This window comes from Ranitomeya imitator, chromosome 2, assembly GCF_032444005.1.
Source record: "Ranitomeya imitator isolate aRanImi1 chromosome 2, aRanImi1.pri, whole genome shotgun sequence".
In the NCBI taxonomy this organism is placed as follows: domain Eukaryota; kingdom Metazoa; phylum Chordata; class Amphibia; order Anura; family Dendrobatidae; genus Ranitomeya; species Ranitomeya imitator.
The window spans coordinates 642562564-642585923 of record NC_091283.1 but is presented as its reverse complement, the minus strand read 5'-3'; the positions used below and the strand labels follow the sequence as shown (position 1 = coordinate 642585923).

The window sequence follows — 23360 nt, the reverse complement described above, 5'->3', positions numbered from 1 at the left end:
TATAGTTCAGAAGATTACTTGTTAAGGTGATTTGTGCACAAAGTTACTGTTTTTAAGTTGTTTTTATGTATTTTGTAAAGGAGTTGGCCGTTGGGTGGGGCGGGGTTATACCTCCGCGCACCTACTTCCTCCGTCACCCTGAACGCTCACTCACTGACCCGTGGAAGCGCCAGGTGGGCGCGAAACGGCCGTCGTCAGGCTTGCCGCACTCCGAAAATCTGCACCCCCGGCCGTGAAGATTTTAATGTACGCAAATAAAGTTACCTCTCTTGGAAGGATCGGTGAGTGCTGCCTTTTCTTTTCTTCTTGGATGGATCTATTAATTAAAATGTACGTTTTTTTTAAATGGAACAATCCCTGTAATACATAGTAGTGAGAATTTTGTAAGATACCTGCTCTTCAGAGAGTCAGGAAGGAAAAACACTAAATTTTGCAAGTAATCTAATTTATCGCAACCTTTCTTCCTTGTACTGCTCATGAAAAGCTGTACTTTTACTGTTTGATGACAAACCACTTTTTCATATTTCTTTTACTCATACTTCTGCAGTTCACACAGGACAGTTCTTACTTCAAGTCCCAATCATGGAAAAATAGATTCTTACATTTTATCAACTTATATTACAATGGGAAAAAAGGAACAATCTAAAAGCCTGAGAAAAGTTCACAATTTTAAAATTCCATTAAATAAAAACTCAGAAAAAAAAATGTGTAGAAGTTAAATTTCTTTTAAATAAGCATTGAACAACTTAGTTAAAAAGTTGAATAAATATAGCTTAAAAAGCCTTGTGAAAAAACATCAATAAGACTAAAATAAAAAAGTCAAATAAAAAAGTCTAGATGACTGCTATTTTCAAAAGTTCCTTCTAAAAGGTCAGACGTGCCGGACGCTTACATTACAGTGAGACGTGAGGAACGTTATTCTTTTTTAAAGTCATACATAGGCTTGCGCTTTGTTGCTGGTTCCTCAGAAGTCAAGTACTGGTAGTTTAGGTACATGTTCGAGTTACGCTGTTGGGCAATCTGTGCTGCCAAGAAGCTTCTTTTATGAACAGGTAATTCTCCATATCTGCTGGTTGAAGGGTGGGGTTGGATGCTGCTCACGATGGGTAGCCTTTCTTGTGATGGCCGTGTCAAGGTCGAGTGTAAATTATTTATATTCATTCCTGGCTTATGTTGCTTCATGTCCATAACAGTCGGCTTGTTGTTAAAGCTATGCAAGTGATTTTGTTGACTCGTCGGCACCATTGCCCCTGAGGCTAATGTGTGCTGTGTCAATCTTTCGGCTAGCCTTCTTTTTGTTATGTAGCTAACTTTCTTTTTTGACTCTGGCAATGAAGCCCGAATCTTCATAGTTGACATCATGGCTCGAATTTTTTGTATTCCTATTTTTGTCGACCTGTACCATTCAGAAAATGCTGGATTGTAGTTCACATTTGGTGCCAAATAAAATGGAGAATCTGGTGTCATCATGACACCCGGCCTGAAGCTTTGATATTTTAAGTAGGCATTTACGGGGTCCCGGTCTGGAATATGCGGAGTTGCATATATCCTGGGTTTCAATTGCCTTACATTCTTGCGATTTTCTAAAGTTTCAGTTTGCCGATCGGAATACTCTAAGTATTGGTTCCCCCTGGAGTCAATTTTTAACTTGATGTCGCCCCACTGGAGGGCGTACTGCTCCTTTGTCCGTAAAGCGAAATGAATCCCATTATTAAAGAATACCAAGTTTAGTAAACTTGTTGGGTTATCCAAGGACAGAGTTCCAGCCTTGTAGAGATGGTTAATGTCGTCGTCGGTTAAAGCCTCCTGCCTGATTGGTGGATTGCTCTCTGCAATTTTTTTTAGAAATTTGATTTTTGCATTTAGTGACTGTTTTGTAAGTGGAAAATCTTTGCTGTTCCCATAAATGATTGTGTGGTTGTAGCTGTGTTCCTTCAAGTAGCGGTCAATACTTCCTACCATACAGCGGAGGGTGTGGGGCTCATATTCATTGCCATCTTTTCGCTTCACCACCAGAATAAATTTTGAGAGCAGTGTATCCAACTCTGTGTGAGGCATTTCTTCAATTCTTCTATTTTCGTTCCTTTCACTCAAAAAATTTTGTAGTGTCTGAATATCAGAGGTAGTTTTCCTGGCAGTGTTTATATTTTTTTGCAGCTGCCCGATTTGCACATGTTCTTGAGAGGCAGGAACGTTGAACTGGGACATCAGCTCACCTTGACAAGGAGGAAAAGTTTTTGTACAATTGCTTGAATTAACATTTAGTGTTGCAGTTCCATTATTAATGTGACAATTAAGCATAGCTTGTGGACTGCTTTTATTTGCTCGTTCTCCAGGCAGAACAGGAAGCTGTTAGAAACAAAAGGGGGTTAAGAATCATCATATTAAAGATCTGGAACGCAAAACTACACTATGCAACTGGCAGCAAGTGGTTAAAACTACTCCAACCAAGGTGGTCAATGGCTGCACCACTGCACTTGAGCAAAGATTCAGCTGCACTGTCAATTCTCACCCTATTGTACTGCTGAAGGCTTATGTAAAGGGGTTGTCCACCTTGAGGACATTTTGTTTTTAAATTTAAAAAGAATATTCACATGTTATTACATTGCTTTTGTTAGCCAGAATGAAAATAAGCATGTCTGCAATGAACTTGTTTTTCCATCTGCTGTGGTTCTCCTGATATGACAACTTTCATCTTACATAGTGTACAGCTGGTTTCCAAGGAGTACGGTCTCTAGTGACTGCCCAGACCCTGGCTGAGTCAGCCCAGTAATTACACTACAGGCAAGGCGTTAAATGAAGGCGCTCTGCTGCAGGTCATTATAAAGAAATAAATAGTGATGAGCGAGTGTACTCGTTGCTCGAGTTTTCCCGAGCACGCTCAAGTGGTCTCCGAGTATTTAGGACTGCTCAGAGATTAAGTTTTCATTGCCTCATCAGCATGATTTACAGCTATTAGCCAGCTTGATTACATGTGTGGATTACCTACCAACCAGGCATCGCCCACATGTACTCAGCCTGGCTAATAGCTGTAAATCATTCAGCTGCCGTGATGAAAACTAAATCTCTGAACAATAACAAATACTCGAAGGTCACCCGAGCAACAATTACACTCGCTCATCACTAGAAATAAACACTGCTGTACCTTCTCTCAGGTCCACCAGCAAGTCTCCACAAATGCTTACAGTTTCTGGCATTTGCTAACACTCTGAAGTTAATCTCTGACAGCCAATCAGTGCACTCAACAGATTTGCCCGATTGGTTGCCATGCTGTCGATTTACATTGGCTAATGAGTTTGTCATAACAATGTGTGCATCAGCTGAGACTAAGATCTCAGTCTTCTCTCTGCAGCAAACAGATTTCTGTACAGTGGTTAGCTGCTGACCTCCCTTTCCATCAGCTCCTGACAAGCTGCTGTTATAAATCTTGAAAAATCACCAGCCACCTCTATCATCTGATTCCATTGCAGTCCTCCTAATCATGGCTCTCCCTTTCCTGAGCTGTGTGCTTATATAAGTGCCCTTTTATCTTTATGCATAAATATAATGATAGCAGTGTGCACTCCAGAACAATTGATTCAAAACTGAATGTGTTACAGTAAAACTATAAAGCTCAGGCCTACCGATGTGCTACTGATGAGAACTGTAACTTAAAGAGTAGTGCCTGCCCCCCCCAAAAAAACAGGAAATAAGGAGACTGCAAAACTGTGAGTTTATCAATAGACCACTTGAGAATACCTCTTTAAATATATTTGTTTGGGATAAATATTTTTGAAATTGTGTTTCATAAAAAATGTTGCACCATTTGGCTTTTACAGGCTTTTGTTTTCCTGCACATTCATCTGTCATGTGGTCTGTCCACATAAATCAAAAACTGAATTTTAAGAATAAAAAAAAAAAAAAGTATCCTCGAAGGTGATCAAGGTTAAGGCACATTAATCTGGATGCTATGAGAGTCAAAGCCACCCTAGAGACAAATTTTCTTGATAAGAGGTTTACCTGATAATCCCGAGATACACCGCCATCTACTTTTTTAGAGTGAGGATAAAATGTGCTTGGATGCGGCTCAGCAATCATTCTGTTTTTCAGTAAATCTGTATAAAAGAAAAAAACAACAACACTTGTTTAGCTTGATAACACCTAGGTTTTGGTATATTCACTTTTGTTGTGCGCTGACAAATGAATTTGACATTTTTGTGTGCCTTTCCCTTTAGGACATTTGCACGAGGCTGCAGTCCACATACCTGAATGTCAACCCTTGAACATAAGGATTTGAAAAGGGTTTATTATTTGGTTGGCTCTTTAACCAACAGGTTGAACCTTATTCAATTCTTACAATTAAAAAAAGAAAAAAAAAGAAATTCAACTTCTATATCACTGTAAGGGGTCCCAATGGTGGACCCCCACAAAATAAGAAAGTGAGGTCCTATTCTAGAGATTTCAGATAAGAATAGCTCATTATTGAAAACATCAATTGGTATATCAGCAGTTATTCCCTCATAATTACGTGCTCTTCTTAAGGGGAATCTGTCAGTAAGATCAACCCTCCCATGCCGTCTATATGGGATTGTAGGTCATAGGAAACTGAATAAAATGATACCGAAGAACAGACGTTTTACTCCGGTGAAATTCACATTTTTTTCTTAACATTTAAATGAGATGTTAAAATCTATGGGCCGAACACAGATCTCCCTGGAAATCTGCCTCCAGAGCACATTTTAAATAAAACAAGGAATTACCAGTGTAAGGCATGTAGATCAAGAGAGCAGACTGTCAGTCATTACATGTCTCACACTGGTAATGACCCCTTTGATTTCTAATAAACTCTGGAGGCAGATTCTCAGGTGCATCAGTGTCCGGCACATAGAGCTCAACAGTTCATTTACATAATAGGAAAAACAAATGTATTTCTATGCAGTTTCTATCCAATGAAACAATGGATCGCAGATATCAAGGTATCACTTATTCAACTTTGTGACTTCCATGCCAATAAATAGAGTTTAGGAGGCATGATCCTACTGACAGCTTCCCTTTAATTATGTTCGGAGCCAATCATGAAGGAGGTTCATGGGAACAAGTAACAAAGACATATATAGTAATAACATAACCTCTTACCCGGGCGGAGGTCTTCAAGATTTTCCTCCATGAAGATATCTCTTCCTGGTTCACCCCACCAAGAAGTCTCTTCCTCCCATTCACCATCCGATATCACCTCAATTTTCACATCTTTTAACAACTCTTCCTAAGGATTATAAAAATGCACCGTTAGGCTTGCAATTGTATTTAGGCGTTTCCCTCCTTACAAGAATCGGTCACTCCCCCCCCCCCATGTCCGTTTTTAATAAATTGTAGCATTGCACAATCTGTTCTTATACCTGCTATTACCCGGCTGTTCTTCCCGAATACAAAGAGCACGTTTCCATTTCCTTGAAAAGGGTGTCTCCATACACATTTCAATTATTAGCCCTGATTGGGGACCCAAGGTGTAAGACCATTTGCCAATTTATTTACACATTTCTAACAGGAATAACAGACGAACAGCACAACACAGACTAAGGCTGGTTTCACACTAGCGTTCGGCAGGGCTGCGGATGGCAGCCTTCTTCCTCCGTGAAGCTCCGCCCACTGCTACGCCTCTTCCTTCAGCTCCGCCTACATCTGCATGCGTACCCCATCTTTAAAATTGGGTACGCAGGCCATGCGGATGTATGCGGTTGCCTCCACATGCGTTGTTTTGAAGCTGCGCCGACCGCAACAAAATCCCAACATGTTGCGTTTGACGCAGGTCAGCGCAGCATCAAGACGACACATGCGGAGGCATCCGCGTAGCCAATGTTAAATATAGGGTATGCAGGACGCATACCGACGTAGGCGGAGCTGAAGGAAGAGGTGCGGCAGTGGGTGGGGCTTAACAGATGTTCCAGAATTGTTAGTTCCTGAGGATACAAGTATCTACTAAAAAATAAAAGTCAGAAGATCTATGCAACAGAATTTTTAATTAGATGTGTGTGCAACAGAAATCCTTTTTGCCATTATGAAGGCTACAATGACAACTGAATACCAAACAGTTATTAAAATGAAAACAGAATAAAAAAAAAAAAAAAAACATATTTTTTCAAGAGTAGAGATCTCATAGGAATCTATGAGTTCCAGTAACCAAACTGCTGCTGCACCATAATCCCTACATTAAAAACACCCAAGAAATTCAAGTGAATGGCTAAGGACTTAAAGGGAACCCATCACCTATTCTATTTACTTGGAGATTTAGTAGTAACCTGCAGATAAACGTTGGCAGGGTAAGTAGAAGGCAGCTAAAAGGAGAAAATGCAGTTATTTTCTCCCTGCAGTTGCTCTTTGTCACCAAGATGGTGCAGGGGGCTGTAACAGTCACAGCTCACTCTACAGTGATAACTAGAGATAAGCAAATATCTTCGGCTCTATCCATAGTCGGCAAGCTATAGCGCTTACCGAACAAGCTGCCGCGGGAACCCAGATACCTGGAGCGCTCCTGCTGATCAGCGCCGCAGCTGCATGTGTCGGGCTGTGTGATAATCACAACGCATGCATGGAGAGCCTGTTTGTTGGGCTCTCCATGCATGTGTTGTGAGTGTCACACAGCTCGACACATGCAGCTGCGGAGCGGAACAGAAAACCAGCCGGAAAGCTCCAGGTATCTGGGTTCCCGGGGCAGCTTGTTCGGTAGGCGCTAAAGCTTGCCGAATAATGAAGGAAACCGAAGATATTCCCATATCTCTAGTTATCACGACCCCTGCTCCTTGGTGGACAGCTTGCTTGTATATATATGCACATATAGGCAGTGTAGTGAGCGGTGACTATAACAGCCTCCCGCACCCCTCCAATCATGAACTGTTGTTCCAATTACACAAACATAGTTCAAATGATATTTTCCTGCACATTACATTTGACAAAGTACATTACTATGGAAAAAATATATTCTGCATTTCTCTCTACCTCAAAATACTGCTGAACCCGGTCATCTTCATATTTACAGTGACTTCGTTTTCTTGCCTTTTCCTGTTTGCAATCCTTCCTGGTATTCTCAGTTTCCTCCTTACAATCCTCTCTGAGATCCTCTATTTCCTCTTTACAGTCTTCTCCAAGTTTCTCAGTTTCCTCTTTACGGTCCTCTCGGAGATCCTCCTTTGCCGCTTTACAGTGCTCACCGAGATCATCCATTTCCTCCCTACTGTCCTCTGCGAGTTCATCCATTTCATCCTTACAGTCCTCTGTGAGGGCTTCCATTTGCTCCCTACAGTCCTCAGTGAGTTCATCAATTTCATCCTTACAATCCTCTGTGAAATTATCCATTTCTGCCTTACAGGCCTCCATGAGATCATCCATTTCCTCTTTATAGGCCTCTGGGAGATCCCCAATTTCCTCCTTACAGTCCTTTGAAATATAATCAACGTCCAGTTTCCAGTCACAAGAGTTTGTCTCATCTTCTCCACTACCATCGGAAGCAGTGTGATACTCTTCATTATTCTGTTGGGATACATCATCACTTTCTTCCATCTTTTTGTCGTCAACTTCTTCTTGGTTATATGGTCCATCTCCATATTTTTCATCACTGTCCTGCGAAAGGTCAAAGTCGTCCTCTGTACAATCAAGTGAATACGATGGACTCTCACAAGTATCTGACGTACTTGTATACCTTGATTCATCTATATTGGAATACCAGAAAGAAAGACTGAATGAGTGAAATGTAACCACGACCAGCTACAACTGAGTGCAATAGTCGTGCAATATCTTCATAAACGAAAAATCATTGTGCCAAAATAGATACCAAGAGAGACCAGCTGAAGGGGCAAGAGCAGAATTTGGAAGCATATGCTGGAAAAACACCCAATATATAGTTACCCACTAATCAATAGACACTGAGAATGAAGAAACCAACGCAGCGGGCATGAGTACCATTGTACAGAAACAAAAACGTGATTAGATAGCATGTCTGCTTAAAGAGCAGCTAAAGCATTTTTTTTTTTAAAAAGCTGTCATCCAGACATTAAAAGTTATGACTTTTTGGAACATGATTTCTTACTTTAACTCCATCCCAAAGGCTTTGCCATTTCAACTGCCCAGTACATGCACCTTTAGGATCTCGTCAACTGCTGCCCAAAGTCTGTGTGCAGGACGTTCCCTCACTACTGCTCATGCTGTACTAAGAGGAATACCTGCACAAAGACTTTGTATATAGTGTTGAGATCTCACCGAGTGGCTTCTAAAAAAGCATCAACTGGCAACACTGAAGGATAGTAATCCAGAAGTAAGGATACATCTTGAGAGAAGAATATTGGAGCAATACGCATTGTATTACAAAGAAGTGGGAGGCAAATTTGGGCCCTATTGAGGAAGAACACTGGTGATGTCACAATCCTTCCCTGTCCCTAACGGTTAGATGCACTTCACCTTCGTCTAAAACAGTGTAAATTTCTTCTGGCAGTGCAGGAGTTAATCTTTCCTGTTGAGAACTCCCTGGAGCTAAGGCTCTCAGCTGTGCACGGTTAGCCACTACCATCTCCTATGTAATCTGCTCCCCAGATTAATACTGTTGGTGAAGACGCCAGGGCCACATGCCTTGCCTTAGCTCCTGAATCCGCCCTCAGTCTGTACCCTTTCCCCACCCGGAGAAGGGGGGAGTAGTAGTGTACCGTAATACACCTACCAGACATACAAGGTAATACGAACAGGGGTAACTAAAAATACCAAACATACAAATATACACACACACACACACACACACACACACACACACACACACACAAATAACAGAGGAATGCAGCGGAGAGTGGAGGATGGGGTTAAACCAAAGTAGGACAAGAAAGATTAACACACACACTCAAAAGTTAGCAACAGTCACAGATAAATCCACCAACCACCTACTCTAATAACCACCAACAACAACCACCAACCATGTAGCAAAAGCTAGGCCTGACAATGAGAGCTAGCCAGGAAACAGATTACATAGGAGATGGTAGTGGCTAACAGTGCACAGCTGAGTGCCTTAGCTCCAGGGAGTTCTCAACAGGAAAGATTAACTCCTGCACTGCCAGAAGAAATTTACACTGTTTTAGACAAAGGTGAAGTGCATCTAACCACTGCAGGAGTAGGAGGAAAAGAAGATGCTGCGGTCTTCTGGCTCTTCTATGTTGCGGTAAGCCCATGACAAGTGAGATATACTTGAAAGAAGACCACAACCTACCCATAGGTAGGTTTTTATATATGCAGGAGCAATACCAGGGTAAGGTGGGTGCAGAGCCTTCCTATCAAAGACCAAACCATCCAGATAATGGATAATGTCCTATAACCAGCATATAAAAACTCTATTAAAACATAACTTATTGCTTCTGTAATAAAAAAAAACCCAACAATAATGAGTACACCTGTCACTTTAATTCTGCACATAGTTATCTAGTGCCATAAATACACAAGACAAACTAAATGAAAAAGTGCCAGTGTACATAAAATATTCATATCTCACCCATTTGAGCCAAGGGACATCCAGTTCTGTAAGATTCTAGGGATAGCTGGATCCCATTTTCACCTTAGTTTACCCTATCGTGTCCCATATGTTTGCTCCAGCTCTAACAAGGGTAGTCCCCAAATAAGGCTCTGATAGCCACACCAAAAGATTCCCTCCCAACGCATTTTTTTTCTTAATAATGAGATGTCATCAGGGGAGTGTTACTTGTATACGGGAAGAAAAAAAAGAGGCATGTATTACTATAACATGAATTGTATCTATTCAAATATAGTGCACAGTGACAAAAAGTCTATAAAAATGCAATAAAGGAGTATCCTACAGTGGTAGGTATCGCCTAGAGAAGTGCAGACTGAAGACCTCCATTTTCAGAAACAATGTCCGTACCAACAATCGTTCAGATGTAAACCAAACAGTAATTGCCGCAGGTGAATGTAAGTAAGCACGCGTTAGTTAACGTGTACATTGGCGACAAAGCTCGTTAGACACACATTATCCCCGAACTCTTACCCTCTATAGTAGCACCTTCCTTGTCATTGATGCTTGGGCATGGAGGAACTGCCTTCAATGTTTCACATATATCCACAGAGGTTATGTCCACTATCAATACACAAAATGAAAACCAGAGTAAAAGATAGTCCCTTCCATACTGTGACCTCAGAAATCAGAGCACCAAAATACAATGCTTGGGTCAATGAAGCTGTATTTCTATGGACTGCTGCCCTCAGAGCAGCACTTTGGAAATTTGTGTCTCTGCACATATGATGCCAACTTTCTGCTTACTTCACGATGACCATATCTTCTGGCATATCCTTGTCAGCTGTCCCTCCATACTCAGTCGCACCTGTGCAAATGGTGTAGCTAAAAGGTACTCTATCAGAAGAAGTTTCAGAAGTGCTTCCAACACTGAATTGCTTTTTTTTACTTTTGGTTGTTATCAGCTGCAGTGACCAGTCCTCTCCATTATGAGCAAAAGCCGAGAAGTATTTGAAATTCATGAGCTGGTGCTCACCCTTTCAGTCATTTACAGCTTTTTCCTTATGTATAGTATGGTTGTCAGATTGCAGGTGTGTGGGCGGCTGGAAACACAGCTCGAGAATATATGAGGAGTCATATAACTAGGGATTTTATGAAAACTGGGAAAAAAAAAATCCTAGTAATACCAGTTTATAATGGGGTAAAGTGTAAAAGTCCAGCATCGCATCCAAAAATGATATTCAGTAGAAAAATAGCCTTTACTAGCATATAATTAAAAAAAAAAAAAAAAAAAAAAAAAAAAAACACAAAAAGAAATTCAAGGGGAAATTCCTACGCGTTTCCAACTGAATATAGCACTAGGTCTATGGATATAGATTCCTTTTTTTAAGACTAGAGGCAGGAAACTATATAAGAATATAAAGAGAATACATTATTGCAAATACCGTACTTAAAACTTCTACTTTCGTCCTTTGATATCCGGGGGTAATAAAGCTGGGTGTGCGTTCTCCAGTTTCAGAAACAGACTGCGCATGTCCAAGGGGCACAGCCATGCTTAGTGTTCTCCTTTTGGGTACGGTCTTTGGTGGATGTCAGATTACATTGTTAGGATGTGCCCCCGGACATGTGCAGTGCACCTAAGAAGCTGGGGAGAGTACGCCCCCCTTCATTGCCGAGAATATCTGTGATGAACAGAACCCTACTACTTGCAGCTTATCTGGTGCATCACAACACTTTTTACGTGTACATACCAGTGATGTCAGTCATCTAAGGGTTAATGCTATTGATAAAATACCTCAACGCAGAAGGGGAGAAGATCGATGCTGTAGTCTTCGGAACTGAGAAGCTTTGTGGATCTTTAAATTGGAAACGTGTGCGGACAGACATGAATAGAAAACCAGATGAGATGTATATCATTAACCTGTTTCTGGTTAGAGATGCTTTGATGTGGATATTTAATATAAAAGTTATTGAAATTATTTCGCTACTTCTCAACCTTATTTCCTGCATCTAGCCTTATAAAAAGGAGTTTATAACCATAAAATAGTGCTATGAGTTAAAGCTTTCAGTTCAAAATGTGCAGCCTTGTTTCCCAGACTTTTCTACTATGCTTTTTCAATTCTACACTAATAACAAAACATGAGGGATATTTGGCTTTCAGATGAAATTTCAGGATGAACATAAAACGCACTCTAACATTTTCAGTTGAACTTAACCCCTTCCCGACCCATGACGCCACGTAGGCGTCATGAAAGTCGGTGCCATTCCGACCCATGACGCCTATGTGGCGTCATGGAAAGATCGCGTCCCTGCAGGCCGGGTGAAAGGGTTAACTCCCATTTCACCCGATCTGCAGGGACAGGGGGAGTGGTAGTTTAGCCCAGGGGGGGGTGGCTTCACCCCCTCGTGGCTACGATCGCTCTGATTGGCTGTTGAAAGTGAAACTGCCAATCAGAGCGATTTGTAATATTTCACCTATTATAACGGGTGAAATATTACAATCCAGCCATGGCCGATGCTGAAATATCATCGGCCATGGCTGGAAATACTAATGTGCCCCCACCCCACCGATCGCCCCTCCAGCCCCCCGATCTGGCCGGTACACTGCTCCGGCTCCCCTCCGTCCAGTGCTCCGCTCCCCCCCCGTGCTCTTGTTCGCTCCCCCCGTGCTCCAATCACCCCCCCTGCACTCCGATCCACCCCCCCCGGTGCTCCGTTCCACCCCCCCGTGCTCCGTTCCAGCCCCCCCGTGCTCCGTTCCACCCCTCCCGCGCTCCGATTCCCCCCCCCCCCCCGTGGTCCCCCCCACCCCATCATACTTACCGATCCAGCCGGGGTCCCGTCCGTCTTCTCCCTGGGCGCCGCCATCTTCCAAAATGACGGGCGCATGCGCAGTGCGCCCGCCGAATCTGCCGGCCGGCAGATTCATTCCAAAGTGCATTTTGATCACTGAGATATAATCTATCTCAGTGATCAAAATAAAAAAAATAATAAATGACCCCCCCCCCTTTGTCACCCCCATAGGTAGGGACAATAAAAAAATAAAGAAATTTTTTTTTTCCACTAATGTTAGAATAGGGTTAGGGTTAGGGCTAGGGTTTCGGTATGTGCACACGTATTCTGTTCCTCTGCGGATATTTCCGCTGCGGATTTGATAAATCCGCAGTGCTAAACCGCTGCGGATTTACCGCGTTTTTTTCTGCGCATTTCACTGCGGTTTTACAACTGCGATTTTCTATTGGAGCAGTTGTAAAACCGCTGCGGAATCCGCACAAAGAAGTGACATGCTGCGGAATGTAAACCGCTGCGTTTCCGTGCAGTTTTTCCGCAGCATGTGTACAGCGATTTTTGTTTCCCGTAGGTTTACATTGAACTGTAAACTCATGGGAAACCGCTGCGGATCCGCAGCGTTTTCCGCAGCGTGTGCACATACCTTTAGAATTAGGCCATGTGCACACGGTGCGGATTTGGCTGCGGATCCGCAGCAGTGTTCCATCAGGTTTACAGTACCATGTAAACATATGAAAAACCAAATCAGCTGTGCCCATGGTGCGGAAAATACCGCGCGGAAACGCTGCGTTGTATTTTCCGCAGCATGTCAATTCTTTGTGCGGATTCCGCAGCGTTTTACACCTGTTCCTCAATAGGAATCCGCAGGTGAAATCCGCACAAAAAACACTGGAAATCCGCGAAAAATCCGCAGGTAAAACGCAGTGCCTTTTACCCGTAGATTTTTCAAAAATGGTGCGGAAATATCTCACACGAATCCGCAACGTGGGCACATAGCCTTAGGGTTAGGGTTGGAATTAGGGTTGTGGTTAGGGTTAGGGGTGTGTTGGGGTTAGGGTTGTGGTTAGGGGTGTGTTGCGGTTAGGGTTGTGATTAGGGTTATGGCTACAGTTGGGATTAGGGTTAGGGGTGTGTTGGGGTTAGTGTTGGAGGTAGAATTGAGGGGTTACCACTGTTTAGGCACATCAGGGGTCTCCAAACGCAACATGGCACCACCATTGATTCCAGCCAATCTCGTATTCAAAAAGTCAAATGGTGCTCCCTCACTTCCGAGCCCTGACGTGTGCCCAAACAGTGGTTTACCCCCACATATGGGGTATCAGTGTACTCAGGAGACACTGCGCAACAATTACTGGGGTCCAATTTCTCCTGTTACCCTTGTGAATCTAAAAAAAATGCTTGCTAAAAATTTTTGAGGAAAGAAAAATGATTTTTTATTTTCACGGCTCTGCGTTGTAAACGTCTGTGAAGCACTTGGGGGTTCAAAGTGCTCACCACACATCTAGATAAGTTCCTTTGGGGGTCTAGTTTCCAAAATGGGGTCACTTGTGGGGGGTTTCTACTGTTAAGCCACATCAGGGGCTCTGCAAACGCAACGTGACGCCCACAGAGCATTCCATCAAAGTCTGCATTTCAAAACGTCACTACTTCACTTCCGAGCCCCGGCATGTGCCCAAACAGTGATTTACCCCCACATATGGGGTATCAGCGTACTCAGGAGAAACTGGACAACAACTTTTGGGGTCAAATTTCTCCTGTTACCCTTGGGAAAATAAAAAATTGCAGGCTAAAAGATCATTTTTGAGAAAATAATTTTTTTTTTTTATTTTCATGGCTCTGCGTTATAAACTTCTGTGAAGCACTTGGGGGTTCAAAGTCCTCACCACACATCTAGATTAGTTCCTTTGGGGGTCTAGTTTCCAAAATGGTGTCATTTCTGGGGGATCTCCAATGTTTAAGCACACAGGGGCTCTCCAAACGTGACATGGTGTCCGCTAATGATTGGAGCTAATTTTCCATTTAAAAAGCCAAATGGCGTGCCATCCCTTCCTAGCCCTGCCGTGCGCCCAAACAGTGGTTTACCCCCACATATGGGGTATCAGCGTACTCAGGACAAACTGGACAACAATATTTGGGGTCCAATTTCTCCCATTATCCTTGGCAAAATAGGAAATTCCAGGCTAAAAAATCATTTTTGAGGAAAGAAAAATTATTTTTTATTTTCATGGCTCTGCGTTATAAACTTCTGTGAAGCACCTGGGGGTTTAAAGTGCTCAATATGCATCTAGATAAGTTCCTTGGGGGGTCTAGTTTCCAAAATGGGGTCACTTGTGGGGGAGCTCCAATGTTTAGGCACACAGGGGCTCTCCAAACGCGACATGGTGTCCGCTAACAATTGGAGCTAATTTTCCATTCAAAAAGTCAAATGGCGCGCCTTCCCTTCCGAGCCCTGCCGAGTGCCCAAACAGTGGTTTACCCCCACATATGAGGTATCGGCGTACTCGGGAGAAATTGCCCAACAAATTTTATGATCCATTTTATCCTCCTGCCCATGTGAAAATGAAAAAATTGAGGCGAAAAGAATTTTTTTGTGAAAAAAAAGTACTTTTTCATTTTTACAGATCAATTTGTGAAGCACCTGAGGGTTTAAAGTGCTCACTAGGCATCTAAATAAGTTCCTTGGGGGGGGGTCTAGTTTCCAAAATGGGGTCACTTGTGGGGGAGCGCCAATGTTTAGGCACACAGGAGCTATCCAAACGCGACATGGTGTCCGCTAACGATGGAAATAATTCAAAAAGTCAAATGGCGCTCCTTCCCTTCCGAGCCTTACCATGTGCCCAAACAGTGGTTTACCTCCACATGTGAGGTGTCAGTGTACTCAGGAGAAATTGCCCAACACATTTTAGGATCCATTTTATCCTGTTGCACATGTGAAAATGAAAAAATTGAGGCTAAAAGATCATTTTTGTGACTAAAAAGTTAAATGTTCATTTTTTCCTTCCATGTTGCTTCTGCTGCTGTGAAGCACCTGAAGGGTTAATAAACTTCTTGAATGTGGTTTTGAGTACCTTGAGGGGTGCAGTTTTTAGAATGGTGTCACTTTTGGGTATTTTCAGCCATATAGACCCCTCAAACTGACTTCAAATGTGAGGTGGTCCCTAAAAAAAATGGTTTTGTAAATTTCGTTGTAAAAATGACAAATCGCTGGTCAAATTTTAACCCTTATAACTTCCTAACAAAAAAAAATTTTGTTTCCAAAATTGTGCTGATGTAAAGTAAACATGTGGGAAATGTTATTTATTAACTATTTTGTGTCACATATCTCTCTGGTTTAACAGAATAAAAATTCAAAATGTGAAAATTGCGAAATTTTCAAAATTTTCGCCAAATTTCCGTTTTTATCACAAATAAACGCAGAATTTATTGACCTAAATTTACCACTAACATGAAGCCCAATATGTCACGAAAAAATCTCAGAACCGCTAGGATCCGTTGAAGCGTTCCTGAGTTATTATCTCATACCGGGACACTGGTCAGAATTGCAAAAAACGGCAAGGTCTTTAAGGTCAAAATAGGCTGGGTCATGAAGGGGTTCATGTGAGCTTCTCTAAACTTCTGAATGCACATGTCCAACTGTTCAATGCTTCAGTAGTTTTAGCACAACTTGCTGTTCTATAACAAATAAAAAAAAAAAATATATATATATATATATATATACACACACACACACACACACACCACTTGACTGCTGGAATTGTCACTGTTAGGACCCCTAGAAGTGACATTGCGGACCTTAGAGAGACGGGTTGACCTGTCTGTACCTGGCGTATTTTTTTGAATGACGGAATGAATCTTTCTGTCTGGGAGAACGCATTTTTGCTCGATTGAATTTAGCTGGATTGCCAGGAACTTCTGTATCTGGGTTGGATTTAGTCTTGACTTTTTAAAGTTTATTATCTAGTCCAATTTTGTCAGTATTTCTAGTACCCTTGTGACCGCCTCTCCGCATTCTCTTGTGCAGGCGTGTACTACGGAGGACAGAGAATGAACTTCAATCCAATATTGCGGCCAGCATGCAGCCAGCGGTTAAGGAAAGGGTGAATCAAACACCTGAAAACTCCGCCCATATGACCAAAAACCGGTCCCACCAAATTCAGGTGACAGGTTCCCTTTAACTGCTCTTTTACCGACATCTTCACCGCATCCCTAATGATAGTTTTAAAGCTCTGGAGTAGGGATGGCGACTCTTCGGCTACTGTTTTTTCAATACATGGCCGACAGATCCATTTTTCATATGTTTTAGGGTATGTGCACATGTTGCGGATTTTTTTGCAGTGCAGAAACGCTGCAGATCCGCAATTGATTTACAGTATAATGTATATCAATGAGAAAAAAAAATGCTGTGCACACTTTGCGGAAAATCTGCTGCGGGAACGCTGCGGTTTAAAAGAAGTAGCATGTCACTTCTTTTTTGTGAATCTGCGTTTTTGTACCCATTCCATTATAGAAAACCGCAGGGGTAAAAAACTAAAAAACGCAGCAAATCCGCAAGAAAACCGCAGCAAAAAAAATGCACAAAAAACGCGACAAATCCGCAGGTGTGTTTTCTGCCAGGAGAGGCAGAATTCGCACCAGAAATTCCTAAGCCTAATCCAGAACGGGTGCACATAGCCTTAGGGAGGGTTTCCCTGCATAATGCACACACCCTATTTTTCTGCTTTGTGGTGGCTGTGTGTCCTCCTCTGGCGCGAGTCCATCTGTAGCGGGGTCCGCCATGCTTGAGGCTGCTCACCACTCGTTACTGTGCACTGCCTTGTTTTTATATGAGTGGAGCGATGTGCGTGCTCCTGGAACAACTTTCGCCTGGAAGCGTCCAACACACCCTCCCACTCCGGCGTGTGACGCCACTTCTGGCGCGGCCGGAAGTCGTCACCCATTCAGTCGGCGCCAGCGTCGTGATGGGCACGCCTGCACCCCGGCCCAGCCTCCCGACAGGAGCGGCCGCCGGGGAGTCCAGGAAGGGGATGAGCGTGGCCAGACAGCTCCCCATGACCAGGATCACAGACGCGCACCACCGCGCCCAGCTGCAGTTTCCCCCCCCCCCGGACCTTGGTCTCCTGACCGGCAACATCAGAGGGGGATCCCTCCTGACGTATTTCTGTACAGGAAACCAAAACTGAGGAGAGAGGTGCTGCCCCCTCTTTTATCTCTGCTACAGGTTTCCTGTTCCTGGGGGCGGATACCATCTCTCAATGTGCGGTGCTGTCATGGGGAAGGGAAAGAGTGCTAGTATGGACTGGACAGGTGGTCAGGCACTGCTGCCCATAATAAAAGCTAAATACCAGGATTATTGTATAGCTTGGGTTCTTATAGACTGACCAATTCCAATATTTTATTTTTTAAACCAATTAAGGAATTACAAATTTGACCTACAGGATGCTGATATACACTGCAGCACTTCTGTATTGCATCGTACTAGGCCCTGGCAAATGTTTAGGGTGGCAGATCAAAGGGCCATTATAACACCTCTAGCCGTCATCGCACTCTATCGACACTTTTTGATCAGACCACTAGAAGGTCAATTATGCCAGATACAGCTTTTTAACCACTTCACGACAGTGTCCTTTTTCTTTTTAGCATTTCTGTTTTTCGCTCCCTTTCTTCCCAGAGACATAACTTTTTTATTTTTTCATCAATATGGCCGTGTAAGGGCTTGTTTTTTGGGGGACTGAAGGAGACCTCTGCTTGTTATGTCAACCCATCGGTGACCCGTGATCACGTGACGGGGGTCATCGATGGGCGGATTTCTGATTGCTGGAAGCGCTTGTTAAATGCCACTGTCAGTGGCATTTAACGTGTTAATAGCCGTGGGTGGAACACGATTCCACCCGCAGCTCTTCCGGGCACATGTCAGCTGTTCAAAACAGCTGACATGTGCCGGGCCGGGAAAGATGTGGGCTCACCGCCGGAGCCAACATCAAAGGGGGAGACACAACATGCGCAGTACTAGCACAGCGCATGCCGTGAAGGGGTTAATATTGCTATGCTCATGTTGCTGATCCAGTGGATGCACCAACAAAAATCACAAGGACAAAAATGTACAACATAGAGCAGGAAAAAGCAACCAACTTAATTTCATTAAAGGGTTAATGGGACATTTGAGTGCAGTTAGTTGCTGATATTAATGAGGGGTACTTTTTGGTCCATCATTAACACATGCCCCTATACATCATTTAACTGCACATTTTCAGACTAGAAAATCCCTTCAACTTTAAGGTTTTTCAGTTTGCAGATGCTTCAATTACAAAGATCTAAATTCGGGAAAAAATTACCATGAGAAGGGACGGTTTCAGGTTTTTCCATCATGACACTCTTGTACAGATCCATGTGTTCTTCTACATACTCCCACTCCTCCATAGTGAAACAGACCATGATGTCCTCACATCTTAACGGAACCTGACACATAAAACCAGAATTACCATTTAGGCACCTCTCTTACTGTTACTGTTGTCTGGGACAATCCTTGTGGCACTCACCTCTTCAGTCAGGAGCTCAGTGATCTTCTTGGTGAGTTCCAGGATCTTCTGATCATTCTTCCTCTCATGTGCCCACGATTGAAGTTCAGGATCCATTATGGACTTAAGTGACACATATTCCCCAAATTTCTTGACAAGTGTATATTCCTATAAATAGAGGTAAAGGACATCAGTACAATTCACTACATTTTAGAAGGTAAGAGAAATCACTGGGTCAATGAGAATCCCTCACCTCACCAGTCAGCAGACAGATGATCTCCAAGGTGAGCTTCAATATCCTCTTAGTCACATGAGTCCCATCCTTGTCCATTATCAGTGGGCGCATAAGATATCTTCAGGATGCACCTTCAGATCTGAGCCGACCCCTGTGAACAGAAATTTGTCACTTAAGGATGATATAAAATCCTCCTTTACTACATTCTACACACACACTCCTCGCCGTACACACACACACACACAGACTCCTCGCCGTACACACACACACAGACTCCTCGCCGTACAGTACACACACACACACTCCTCGCCGTACACACACACACAGACTCCTCGCCGTACAGTACACACACACACACTCCTCGCCGTACACACACACACACACTCCTCGCCGTACACACACACACACACACTCCTCGCCGTACACACACACACACACACTCCTCGCCGTACACACACACACACACACTCCTCGCCGTACACACACACACACACACTCCTCGCCGTACACACACACACACACACACTCCTCGCCGTACACACACACACACACACACTCCTCGCCGTACACACACACACCTTGCCGTACACACACACACACACACACACACACACTCCTCGCCGTACACACACACACACTCCTCGCCGTACACACACACACCTCGCCGTACACACACACACTCCTCGCCGTACACACACACACTCCTCGCCGTACACACACACACTCCTCGCCGTACACACACACACTCCTCGCCGTACACACACACACTCCTCGCCGTACACACACACACTCCTCGCTGTACACACACACTCCTCGCTGTACACACACACACCTCGCTGTACACACACACACTCCTCGCTGTACACACACACACACTCCTCGCTGTACACACACACTCCTCGCTGTACACACACACTCCTCGCTGTACACACACACACTCCTCGCTGTACACACACACACTCCTCGCTGTACACACACACACTCCTCGCCGTACACACACACACTCCTCGCCGTACACACACACACTCCTCGCTGTACACACACACACTCCTCGCTGTACACACACACACTCCTCGCCGTACACACACACACACTCCTCGCTGTACACACACACTCCTCGCTGTACACACACACTCCTCGCTGTGTACACACACACCCCTCGCTGTGTACACACACACCCCTCGCTGTACACACACACACTCCTCGCTGTACACACACACACTCCTCGCTGTACACACACACACTCCTCGCCGTACACACACACACTCCTCGCCGTACACACACACACTCCTCGCTGTACACACACACACTCCTCGCTGTACACACACACACTCCTCGCCGTACACACACACACACTCCTCGCTGTACACACACACTCCTCGCTGTGTACACACACACCCCTCGCTGTGTACACACACACCCCTCGCTGTACACACACACACTCCTCGCCGTACACACACACACTCCTCGCTGTACACACACACTCCTCGCTGTACACACACACTCCTCGCTGTGTACACACACACCCCTCGCTGTGTACACACACTCCTCGCCGTACACACACACACTCCTCGCCGTACACACACACACTCCTCGCTGTACACACACACACTCCTCGCTGTACACACACACACTCCTCGCTGTACACACACACACTCCTCGCTGTACACACACACACTCCTCGCCGTACACACACACACACTCCTCGCTGTACACACACACTCCTCGCTGTACACACACACTCCTCGCTGTGTACACACACACCCCTCGCTGTGTACACACACACCCCTCGCCGTACACACACACACTCCTCGCTGTACACACACACTCCTCGCTGTACACACACACTCCTCGCTGTACACACACACTCCTCGCTGTGTACACACACACCCCTCGCTGTGTACACACACTCCTCGCCGTACACACACACACTCCTCGCTGTACACACACACACTCCTCGCTGTACACACACACACTCCTCGCTGTACACACACACACTCCTCGCTGTACACACACACACTCCTCGCTGTACACACACACACTCCTCGCCGTACACACACACAGACTCCTCGCCGTACACACACACACACACACTCCTCGCTGTACACACACACTCCTCGCTGTACACACACACTCCTCGCTGTGTACACACACACCCCTCGCTGTGTACACACACTCCTCGCCGTACACACACACACTCCTCGCTGTACACACACACACTCCTCGCTGTACACACACACACTCCTCGCTGTACACACACACACTCCTCGCTGTACACACACACACTCCTCGCTGTACACACACACACTCCTCGCTGTACACACACACACTCCTCGCTGTACACACACACACTCCTCGCTGTACACACACACACTCCTCGCCGTACACACACACAGACTCCTCGCCGTACACACACACACACACACTCCTCGCTGTACACACTCACACTCCTCGCTGTACACACTCACACCTGTACAGCCCCCTCTGTGCTGACAATGCGCAGTAACAATTGATGGAGCCACATTACCGTAGCCTGTAATTGCCGTGTGCAGGGGAACCCCCGCCCATAGTACGGTGGCTGCAGACCTCCACACTCACCTGTAGCCGCCGCTATTTACGACCCCTGAAGCGGAGGAGACATTTAATAGAGCAGAGGCAGCCCCCGGTCTGTCAGGACTTACACACCGGATGTTAGGTGATCATACACTTCCTGTCTGCGTTCCAAGCCTCACTACTGTCGCGGCAGAAGAACCTTTGATGACGTCAGCACCATGTGTTAGTCACGTGTGTGGGCGGAGCCAGACTCCTGGCCGTGCTGCTGCACTGTGGTCACGTGATAAGGCCATTACCTGCCCTGTGTGGCCCCTGGCTGAGTTGTGCTCCTCTCTGAAGAGACTAGTTGTGATTTTACCTCAGAGTTCCACACTGTGCAGAGGATTAGAGATCTTCTGAGCTTAACCCCTTCTCAATCAGGCGTTTTTGTTTTGTCTTTGTGCTTTTGTTTTTTTTTCCTCTCAGGAGCCTTTTTTCATTTTTCCATTGACATCGCTGTATGAGGGTTTTGTGGGATGAGTAAATGTCCTGGCAGCTGGTGATTGGGCCATGTGTTGGGGGAGCGCGGGCTCTGTGGGCACGACCTGGCACCAGGATTCTCCGCCAAAACTCTTATGGCGACTCCAGACATTTATTATTGAGAGGTGAAGAAAAATGAGGAAAATTGTAAGAAAATAAACTATGTCTGTTGCCATTTTCCGAGACCCGTCGTTTTTTATTTCCGTCAGTGGAGATGTGTGACGGCTCGTTATTTGTGTCTTTATTGGCAGCATTTTGGGCTATGTATAATGTTTCATTCACTTTATTGCAGTTTTTACACAGGTGCGAGTGATTAATAAACGGCAGTTCTGGCTTTTCAACGTTTGTTTCTCTTTAAGGTGTTAATCGCTTGGATTAAAGGGGTGGTCCAATGTCAAAGTGAATTGCATTCTAAAGCCCTACCTATTTACTACGATAATCTAAACTAATTTCTAATTTACTTGCGTTAAAAATTTCCCATCTTTCCTTATCTACACTAACTGCTATTCTATTTTGTTTCACTTTCTTTTCGATGACATGTCGAGAATCCCAGTGCGTGCTGGGATACTGAATCATCATCAGGAGGCAGAGGCTGCAGTCACTGCCACAGCCCCTATCCACTCCTTGAAACGAAGTGGCATCAGTGACGCCCATTTATGGGATGGGCTAGTCCCTGCACAATGACAGCGCGCACTCTGTTGCCAGCTCACATCAGCAGTTAGAAGCTAGCAACAGAGCGCTCTGTCAGAATAACTTACATGCGAAGACCAGTGACTTCACCTGTTGGGGTGGCGCTGGTCTCTTTACGCTGGGTATTGTGACACCGATCTGTTGCTGGCTCGTCATGGTTGATCTGAGCCTGCAACATAGTGTGTGCTGTCATTGTGCATATCACACGGACAAGCCCGCTCTTGCAACAAGCGTCACTGATGCTTCATTTAAGAGAGGGGGTAGGGGCTGTGTCAATGACGGCAGCCTCTGCCCCCTGATGACACCTTGAGTATACCAGCATTCACTGGGATTCTCAAACAAAGCGTCCTTGGAAAGCAAGTAGGGAAGAAAGTAAAAAAGCAGTAAGACATGGCAGTAGGGGGAAGGATAGGGAAGTTTAATGCAAGTATATTAGAAATTAGTTTAGATTATTTAAATAGTTAGAGACATTGGCGCTCCTGAAAATGATAGGTGTAAGCTGAAGCTGCTGGTGCCTAGACAGCTTCTGTGCCTAATCTGTCAATCTATAGAATGAAAAATCAAAAGAAAAAAAGGACACCGC

The 23360-nt window shown here is 44.6% G+C and overlaps 1 protein-coding gene across 2 annotated transcripts; it reads right to left on the bottom strand.

The window, feature by feature from the left end:
• Nucleotides 1-514: 514 nt before the first annotated feature.
• Nucleotides 515-21731, bottom strand: LOC138665386 (centromere-associated protein E-like). 2 transcript variants are annotated; one of them, XM_069752808.1, is made up of 9 exons: nucleotides 21614-21731; nucleotides 19034-19166; nucleotides 18802-18948; nucleotides 18598-18721; nucleotides 10010-10099; nucleotides 6973-7682; nucleotides 5116-5242; nucleotides 4000-4094; nucleotides 515-2349 (listed from the first exon to the last, which is right to left on the bottom strand). In XM_069752808.1, the coding sequence occupies exons 2-9, from the start codon at nucleotides 19124-19126 to the stop codon at nucleotides 916-918; spliced, it is 2820 nt and encodes a 939-aa protein (XP_069608909.1). In that variant the 5' UTR covers nucleotides 19127-19166; nucleotides 21614-21731; the 3' UTR covers nucleotides 515-915. The 2 variants fall into 2 exon arrangements, with proteins under 2 accessions (XP_069608909.1, XP_069608910.1); XM_069752809.1 differs by lacking the exon at nucleotides 10010-10099 and having other exon boundaries at nucleotides 21614-21722.
• Between the last annotated feature and the right edge of the window lie 1629 nt (nucleotides 21732-23360).

Excerpts from the sequence above, each read along its gene's own strand:
- LOC138665386 (XM_069752808.1), bottom strand. The coding sequence starts at position 19,126 with ATGCGCCCACTGATAATGGACAAGGATGGGACTCATGTGACTAAGAGG. Across the intron at positions 18,949-19,033 it reads TCTGTCTGCTGACTGGTGAG|GAATATACACTTGTCAAGAA; the intron begins GTGAGGGATTCT and ends CTCTATTTATAG. Across the intron at positions 2,350-3,999 it reads GTGTATCTCGGGATTATCAG|CTTCCTGTTCTGCCTGGAGA; the intron begins GTAAACCTCTTA and ends TGTTTCTAACAG.